The sequence below is a fragment of the Lagopus leucura genome, unplaced genomic scaffold (assembly GCF_019238085.1).
Source record: "Lagopus leucura isolate 7727_CA_CO unplaced genomic scaffold, USGS_WTPT01 Super-Scaffold_100159, whole genome shotgun sequence".
Taxonomy (NCBI): domain Eukaryota; kingdom Metazoa; phylum Chordata; class Aves; order Galliformes; family Phasianidae; genus Lagopus; species Lagopus leucura.
In genome coordinates this window covers 19,271,599-19,281,419 of record NW_024962335.1, presented here as the reverse complement: position 1 = coordinate 19,281,419, position 9,821 = coordinate 19,271,599, and the positions used below count along the sequence as shown (strand labels likewise).

The 9,821-nt window shown below is 41.2% G+C and overlaps 1 protein-coding gene across 1 annotated transcript in view; it reads right to left on the bottom strand.

Moving 5' to 3' along the window:
* Positions 1-9,821, bottom strand: part of AGK (acylglycerol kinase) — a 31,311-nt gene that overhangs the window by 2,167 nt on the left and 19,323 nt on the right. The window contains exons 10-14 of the mRNA XM_042890158.1: positions 9,646-9,703; positions 7,567-7,714; positions 6,382-6,479; positions 4,087-4,157; positions 324-408 (exon numbers count right to left, since the gene is read on the bottom strand). Coding sequence (XP_042746092.1) covers positions 324-408; positions 4,087-4,157; positions 6,382-6,479; positions 7,567-7,714; positions 9,646-9,703 — 460 coding nt within the window. The remainder of the gene's footprint in view (positions 1-323; positions 409-4,086; positions 4,158-6,381; positions 6,480-7,566; positions 7,715-9,645; positions 9,704-9,821) is intronic.

Sequence of the window (9,821 nt, the reverse complement as noted above, 5' to 3'; positions counted from 1 at the left end):
ACCCCTACAATTCTGTGATTCTGTGATTCAATGCATCTGAATAAGAGATGCTTTACAACCTCCAGTACTGTATACATGACAGGTCTGGGGAGCTGTCTATTTCGTGGCTGAACAAAATTCCCCCTCTAGTTCACAAACTACTTGGGTTGTAATTTCTGTATGTGTCTCCTGGCTGGGGACTGAGATGCTGCGCTGAGGAGCAGAGTGTCTCATCAACAGTATACTCAACTTCCCAGATCTGGAGTAAGGATTTCCTGATGTGCAGTATCATGTGGAACTAGGAAGCGAATTTACAAAGTTTCCCCATTCCCTTAACTTCTCACCTCTGGAAGTTGCAAGATGCATCTGCTGGCTTGGATGCACTGACTGCCCTCAGGACACATATGTGGATCACGCATCTTCTGACTTCTGTTTCAATCAAAAGAGAGGTAAGCTATGGAGAAGGTTCTTTAGAAGCAGCTACCTTTAGAGCTGACACATTGCTATGGGTTTGTAAATCACTAAGCAGTTGACAAACCTGAAGGTTATATATATGTATACAAATACTTGTGAGCTTAACTGTGAGAAAATAAAATACAGATTGCCTCTTCTGCTGCAGTCAGTACGTCTCAGTATGCACTGACAGCCTCCAACCAACTTCTGCTCTGAGGTTCACTGAATAAATTTGAATATACTCTTACAGCACAGTCTTGTGCTCCACACTTATATGCTGAACGATGCAACGCCCACTGTGGATGACTGCCTTCTCCTCAAATTCCATGCACTTACCAGCAATCTAATAAACTCTTAACAACAACAACAAATAGAATGCACCACACCCCTCTTTCTGGTCCCTGTGCAGACAGACAGCAACACACAGATAGCTAAGGGGACAGCAGAGCTGCATGGTCTCAAGCACAGCACGATTATCACAGATAGATATTCTCAGATAAACAACATCAGCTGTCCCAAGCAACTCTGTCCATTATGAGGACTTAACAAAGCAGTAATTTAAATAACTTCATCTTGTCCAGGAAAACAAGCTCTAAAAGCACGTCAGAAACACCCCATACACCAAATATTCCATACCCTAGAAATGCAAGTTTCTCTTAAAATCACAGAAAATCCCAGACAAAGAGCATAAAAGGCTGAAAGAGGAGAGAATAACGGAAGGACAAAGGAAGAAAACCTCAGACACCAAAGGAAAGGGCAGGGAGAGACAGGAGCAATATTAACTACGAAAAGTTTGTTCTAATCCAATATGTATATGCTAAAAGATTAATGAATGAATGTGAGGGAATTAAACATCCCCCTGGCAATATAAATGATTGATGGCATGCAATTATACAGTTTATACAGTGCTGTACAAATAAGCAGCAAGATTCCCTATGTAAGGTTTAACCTGCTCAAAGTTTAACATGTAAGGTCCTACTTACTGTACTCAGGTGAGCAAGATTATTTGATCCACAGAGGTAAATGAGGATCTACATAAATGCAATTATGGGATCAAAGTTAGTACAATAGAGACAATACACATAACTAAAGAATGGTCAAAGGAGACTTGCCGCATCTGCCTTTCCAGTGATCCTGTATGAAAGGATCATAGAATCATAGAATGGCTTGGGCTGGAAAGGACTTCAAGGATCGTCAAGCTCCAAACCCCCGCCGTATGCAGGGCTGCCAACCTGCATATCTAATACTAGATTGGGCTGACCAGGGCCCTATTCAACCTGGCCTTGAACACCTCCAGGAACAGGGCATTCACAACCTCCTTGGACAGGCTGTGCCAGCACCTCACCACTCTCTTGGTGAAGATCAGAAAGGATCATTTGATTCAGCTCCTCATATGAGACAAGATAGCTAAGGAAAACAGGAGTAAGAAAAGAAAGTCCAATATTTTAAATTCATTTAAATCTCACTCCATACACTGAACTACAAAAATAAAGGCAAGGAAAACCTACTGTAGATAACAGATAGGTTTAATCTAGTTCTTGTCTCTAGAAGCAGCCAATGTAAAATTCTGTAATAAAAACAAGTTTACACTGCTGCTGGTCACTGCACTCATCCCCTGAAAGCACTCCATGCTTTCACACAAAGAATAGAAGCTGGCTATCAGGGTGGGGAATACTCATGCTACTCTTCCCATCTTTCCTTCCCTCCAGCACTTTCTGGTATGCACTACTGTGTATTTGCCTGCTCCTTCTCCACCCCATCTTAACTATCAGCTCTACTCTTGCGGCGATGCTCTTGTCCACGCAAATCTGATCCATGTCTGGAAAGCACTTATATACACCTAGGATGACTGCTCCTTTCTCTGAGATGCAATAACAGCTGCTCTGCAGCACTCTGATGCAAAAAAAAAAAACCTGGATACCCATACTGATATGGCAGTTTCTCTAAAACCTTTCCAACTCCTCCAAATTCTGGTGGAGGTGCTTTAACAACAAAACAAACAAGCAAACGGCTTCTTTGTACATTTCCAAAGGCAAACTCTATTGGTGCTGGGTAATAGGGAACCTGTAATAAGGGCTTGATTTCAAACCAAACTGCCAAGGGGCATTCTGCAGAGATCTGCTCTGAGCACCTCGATTTTGCCTTGAAAAAGCAGTGTTTTATTTCTATTTAGACTCTTCTCTGTAGGAGTAACTGGGTTCTCCCATTGCTCCCCAGCACATACACCTCCTCCTTCTCTTTTGTTGTTACTTACAAACTTTTGGGCAGAGCTCTCTGAGCTTTGGTTGAACAGCAGTTCCAAGTTGTTGGCAGTGTTTCTGAGGAGCTAGCTAGCAGGGCACGTCACTGCTCATCAGAAGCTTTTTCTGCACAGCAGTGTACATCCAGTCAGAAAAAATACGACACACTGCTGTGTGAACCATGTCCAAATCACATGGGGGATACTGTGCACTGGGTGTACAGACAAACACCCCAACTATACATCACCCAAAGCCATCCACATTTCTTCTGGGAGCAACGTCTCCTTCATTTTCCCCTTAAGAGGCCACACTTCCCTCACTGCTCTTCCTACTTTCCTTTCTGTAATCTTTAAAGCAAACATCTCAGTCTAAAGCACACACGGTCCACGTGGCTCATACAACCTAAAAGCAGTTGCAGGTGGCATCCTGATTCCCACTGAGGCTCTTGGGATGCTCAAATACGGGGCCCACTTCTGCTATTAATATCACAAACAAGGCACACACGCAGGAATTCTTAGAGTGATGACAATCAGGTGAAGAATGTATTCAAAAAATGTATTCCACCTGATTTCACTAGAGGGGGCCCTATGCCTAGAAAATGGTATGAGGAAAAAAATGGTCATACGGAAGAGCAGCCTTAGATTCAGTAAGAAAACCAATTGGTAATAAAAACCACACTGAAGATGCAGTGTATTTGCTGGTGGGATGGCATGGAGGACCTGGAAAAAGCAGTTCTGACTGATATTTGGTGAGAGCAGAGGAACAATCACTTTACATGACAACACCCCAAACCTATGAAAGAAATATCTGCTCACTCTTTCTCTATGTGCTGCTTCTCCATACCTGCAGCCTCCCTGCTCTGCATACGACACATTTGCTTACAGTCCTTCTACAAATTCACATCTTCCAAAAGCTGTTCAAGCTCAGATCTCATATGTTTGAGGAGTTGCTAAGCAAAGGGAGCCCTTCACGTAAAAGCTGTGTCTTATCAGAGTTCAGAAATGTCAGGTACCACTACTACAAGCTTATCAGCTCTATGGCTCTTAAACCACCAAGCAGCTAGAGGTAAAAGATTCTGGACTTAGTCTTTTCGGTTGCCTAAAAAACACTGGTTATGATGGTGTTTTCCAAGTAGCATCGTCTAGTACCAGTGGAGAGAAAGATGAAAGGTACAGGAAACTGAGAAGCTAGGAAGAACTCAAGGTAGACTGATCTGCCTTATTTCCAAAAAAAAGAAAAATCCATAAGAATTTTAAAGAATGAAGCAATCTCCACGAAGCATCGCTGACCGATGACCTCTGCTGCAGAGTTTTACAGCAGAAAATCAGACAGAAACATAACATATTCCCCCCAGAATCAGTGTTCTGACTTGTACAGAGATTTGGGCATCTATTTACAGTGTTCCCATACTCACCCTCTGTTCACAAACTGCCCTTTGCTGACAGTATCTGCTTCAATGCAAATATTCATGAAGTCTTCAGTGCGCTGAGTGAAAAAAAAGAAGATTCAGAAATGAAGCAGTTAACATTTCAAAATGCCACTCTCATGGTACTTAAATACGTTATAAAAAATACCCAGCTTTGTCCCAAAGAGACAAAATATGCATTTCATTCCTTTTCTCCTTTCTTGATCCAAGGGACATAGATTAAGAATTACAGAGAACAGATTTTCACTGAAGATTATTCAATAAACACCGTAAGAACTGAAATAATGACTCACAAATTTGGCTCTTATTATGTTTTGCACACTTATTAGAGACTGTTGGGTTACACCTGTTCACAGAGATTTCTGATCAGTGGATCTTTCATGACCTCAAGCAGTGGTATAACGATGCTGCATTTGGCCACCAAACACTACAGTAAGAGAATTTTAACGAATATAAATTGGAAATTAAAGTGCTCTCATTATCACTCCTTTAAATTCCTTACTTAGTTACTTTTCCACTAGCAGCATGTCTTTAAACTAAGTAGACATTAAAGCTTTTGCTGAGAAGGAACTTTTGATTAAGATGAAAATCATACTTAGTTTTTTAATTAAAGAAAACATTTCTGCTCTGGCAAAAGTCCTAGCACAGATGCAATCAAAATGTCAAAAGTAAAACCAAATGCATTTAGCAGTGTAACTTGTTTCATTGCTTTGCTGTATTTGCAGAGGTAAGTTTGTCAATGCCTGAGCTGCACCTGTATAGCTTTATCAGCTTCACAGGAGAGCCTAGGCATGAGTGAGAAAGACAGACAATACTGGCTGGCAGTATATAGCAGATATGCTCTGATGTCCATTTGACAGTACTGTGATTCAGCTTTGATGGCTGCAGGGACAACAGCTTCTAGAGGAGGATTCAAAGACAGATACACAGAGCGCCTATCAGTAGAAAAATAGATGTAAGATCAAGATACATCCAGTTCTAGAAACAGAGAAGTATAACTGCCCTAATAGGAAGTCACCTATTTCTCTGGGATGTGCAAGAGAAATGAGAGAGAATCCTACGCTGCTTCTTTGTTAAATAAAAGTATTAAAGCACAACTTGAAGACATAAGGGGAAAAAAAAATGGAGGAGGGGGGGGGAATGTAAATGGTAGTCTGTGGCAGTGAGATTTTTCAATTCCTGATAGGTCTTTTTCACTTTATGTCACTGAGTCAGGGGACATCTATACAAGGGATATTTTGTCCAAGGAACATCAGGAAATCAGTAAAGAAAAAAATACCCTGGTAGGGTCAGTCTTGTTTCTACCATTACTAGGACACTGGCAGCACAAATCATGAATCACTGATGTTGAAGAAACTAACATTTATGTAGTACAGGCTAAGGAAAACACAGGGAGCACGATTCTACATGGATATGCCTGATTCTACAAGGATAATCTATCAACATAGCTCAGATTTTCAGCTCCTTAAAGAGCCTGAATTCTGCATAAGAAACACATTGCAGAAAGTCCATCACCTCCTGTCAGTCTGGGATAGCGGCTGTGGTTTCCTGCAGCCAAGAGAAAGACATGTAGAGAAAGGGATCGCTATGCTACAATTCTCCAGCAGAATTAAAGACTGGCATCTACCCAAAAAGCTTTCATAGCAATGACATTGCACCAAAACACAGACATAAGCCAAAGACGGGTAATTAAAGCATTCAATGAAGAGCATAAGCCTTATGGGCAGGACGTGACAGAAAGCTATCACAGAAATGGTTCCCTTGCTCCCTTGTTCTGCTCTTCCACAACCACCCACATTTCCTGTCCTCTAATTCATTGTAGCCCCTGTCCTTTCTTTAGTGCCATTTTTTCTTAATTCTTTGCTCTGCAAGATGGAAGGGAGAGAAGAAGCCATATTTCTAGGCAAACATTCATGTTCACAGCTGCACTCCAACACTCACTGATAAAACTTCTATATCTGATTTCCCCTCTCCCGTGGGTCGAGAAGGGAAGGAGTATCCATTCTGATGCCTTGTTTCCTCCTGAGTAATGCTAAAACTTCTGCTGGATTAATGAAACCTTCCAGTTACACAGATTCTTCCTGATCACACTGCATTTGTTTTATAGAAGTCTTCAGAGCTTTTATACCAGCTCCGGTTTGCCCTTTCCTAGACTCAGTTATGGGTCCCAGCTTGCACAGGGTACTGCTTTACTTATGAAGACAAAAGAATGGGAGTTCAGCAATAAAAGAAAACTGTGTGGGCAGGGAGCATTTGGAATCCAGTGAAATATGATGGTCTTACTGTCAGATCAAGCTGTCTGTTCTGAGTTGCAATGGAAAGCTCAACAGTGGAGAGCTTCAGTTCTTGCCAGTCCTCCGGGGCTACCTCCTTGGGGATTTCTATGAAGCCAATACAGAAGATAACATTAAGGGAAATTTACTTAAAAAGATCATCATTTCACTGCTGAGAAGTACAAAAAAATCAATGCCAGCCACAACAATCACTTTGACCCACTGTGACCACTAGCTTTCTATTTTTCAAACATCAAAAATTTGAAAGTACTGAAGGAAAAAAAAAAACACAAACCACTGGTGTTCACACAGTGGCAGGAAAGACTATCAAGCGTATTATCTGGCAGCCCTGTGAATTGTTATGCCCAGGGATTAACCAATTTCCTAGACTAGTATTACAGGAACATTTAGTGCAGCTACCAAAAAATAACCAGGATAGCCAATGTTCAGGATGCCGTGGTAACATATACCTCAGGAAAAAACTCCAGGGTTTAGTTCTCCCAAAGTGTCACTTAGTCCATGCCTCTATCTGAATCCCCTCTTCTAGCCTCTAGGAGGAATGGAAGCACCAGTTGAGGTTGCATCATTACATATTGCACATGCACATTCCTCTTCTTCTGCACTCTGCAACACGAAAACTGCCTAGCTAACCTCTCCAGAGTGGCTCACAGAACACAGAGAAGGGAATTTATGCCTGGGGTTTCCAAGTGAGGTACTAAGAAAAACTTAAGGCTTCTGCACAGCCTCAAGTTTTACTGCCTCCTGTTTTAGGTAATGTTTGCTGTTCTGTCTCAGAAATCTTTCCTTCCACAAAGAAAAATAAAAGATGCTCCTTTCTCCCCATGAAGAAGGAGAGAGAGATACTTCAGTGGCAAGCAACTGTGAGCCCAGTGAACACAGTGAGTTTTTTACAAATGCATTTCTACTTAAAAGGCCACAAATACTTAACTACTCTGTTCTATTTCTGAAAAACATCACTTAAGTATCTTGACAAAGTCAATGCTGAAATTGCAATAATTTTTTGGAAAGTCAGAGAAAGGCAGAGAAAGGGAAAGGGAAAGGCAGAGAAAGGGACAGACACAAGAGAGAAGAAAAAAACTAAGGAGAAAAAAAAAAGGTAAAACAATCCACAGCTCTGAACTATTAGATAAGTAAAGGCTGCCTGTGACTTTATACCATAACACACACATCTCACCTTTTCGTGGAGGTGACCAGTATAAGCGAAGCCGTCTGTAAAGCCTCACATACAAAGGAGGCCTGGATGGCTTCTCCTCTGGCTCCTCTGGAGGTCTCTCAGTTGGTCCCAAATACATGAGAGCAGCTTGGTGTTTCTGAGGCCATTCCTTGGATTTACATGGAAAAAAAAACAGAAACAAAACAAAAGACAGAGGACCTTTTGTTGAGAACCTCCTGTTTATTCTGCTGATTCCTACAGTCTATTCACCCTGTGATCACAAGCACTACTTCAGAGTTACCATTGCCTTAGTCTACTTCTTGGCCTCTAGCTTCATATAAGATTACATCTCTGCAGCTTGAGAAAGGGTACTCACAGTTGCCAAGTCTACTAATCTATTTCTTCCCTACACAGCAGTGAGGTACTTTCCCCTCTATAAGGAGAGGGTAAAGGGATGTTTTCTTTGCTGCAGATGTGTGGCAAGGTGACACAGCTGCTTCTGGCTGTGGGAAACAATCCAAACTGGAAGGTCAACATGAAGGCTTGAAAGTGCAAGTGCTTTCTGCATAGCACAAAAGTAACCTCAAGAAGCAGCTCAGCTTCACAGTGTTGCCCAGTGCCACGAGGCAAAGACAACAGTGCTGTGTGCAAGCCAAGGGGCACCCAAATCCGGCAGGCTTTTGCTCCTCAGCACTTCAAAAAAATCAAGATCTGACCGTATAGTCAGGTGCTTGCAGGGTACACAGCAGGTCTTAGGACAAGTCAGCTGAGCTTTATAGAGCACCTGAGGAAATAAAGTAACACAATATTTTCAGTGAAATTTCAGATTCTACTGCCAGAAATTGATGAGCTACAGCAGAACCTTAGCTCCTGAAAGTTCATGGACACTGACACTAGAGACAAAGTTTATTTGCTCTCATTTTGTTTTAAAACTAATTTGTGAAACACTTAAAACAAGGTCTTATGGATGAAATAATACAATTTCTTTTTAAAATGTATTTCCATTTCCAAGGACAACTGCAGCAAAATCAACAAAGACACAGTGCACAGGAGCAAGGACAAGCTTGAAAAAGATTACACTCAGCAGACTGGGACCATTTCTTATAGGAATTAACAAAATGGTAACATAAGAGGCACATAAAGCAATGGATAATACAACTGGGGGAGATCAGGTAGAAACTTTTTTCTCTTAATATTGAAAAAGTGAGCATTTCTCTTTAACCTTCAGCAGGTTAAACAGATCTTTTAAATGCAGAATGAATAACTCACCAGTGAGACTCACTATCACTGCCACTCACTGAGGCCTTAATAAAAGTGAGAAAGGGGCTGGAGAGAGGTGAAGAACAAATTTCTCCTTAGAATATCAGCATACAGAATCATCATCTCAAATCTCTTGGGGATGGGAAAGCAGGGGGAGATCTTTCATGAATACATTACAGTCTAACTCCTTGGCTGCACGATCTCATCTACCATGGCAGCTTCTGGGTATCCTCACAGCCTTTTCATGAAGCTCCTTGTATGTTCAGAGAGCAGTGAAAGGCACCTGAGAGAAAGTTCCTTGCCCCTCAAGTAAATTTTCATCTTTCTAGGGTCAATTTTAAGCAAGATAAAGGTGAGATATAAGCTCCGAATCTTCATGTTCATTTTGCTACACATGGAAAACTGATTATCAACATTCATGAGCAGTCTAATTATAAATTTAACTTCTGCCAGATGAATAAATCATAACGAAGTGTTATTATAAGAAATACTGTCTAGAAAAGGTGACAGAACATGTCAAATGCTATGTTCAGCACCACTACTACTCTCCAGCTCCAAAGGTGGTTACTGGCTCCCTCTGGTGATCTTGCAGCAACAGATTCTTAGAAAAGATTTTTTGTAAGGCAGAGGTAATCTGCCTCCCCTTCATTTCCTCGTAAGTTAGAAATTTTTAACAACTGCTACGTTTTCCAATGAGTGGAGTTTCACTCCCATTTTATATTGCTACCAGAATTTCAGAAAAGAATGCAGATAACGTGTACAAAGCAGTCAGTCTTTTCATTTCGAAGCTACACAATCATCAATCACACTTCCCCACAATTCCTCAGTCATTTTTTTTACCTTTAACGTACTGAAAAAGTGAGCTGCTTTGGTTTTCAGAGGTCCTAGGTACCAGTACCTGAAAAAAGAACAGAAGAAGCTCTTTAAGATATCCAGATGATATTGGAAGAAGGAGAAACCCTGTATAAAGTTAGGGCACATAGATTTGTTTACCAAGTTAGTGCTCTCCTACAGTC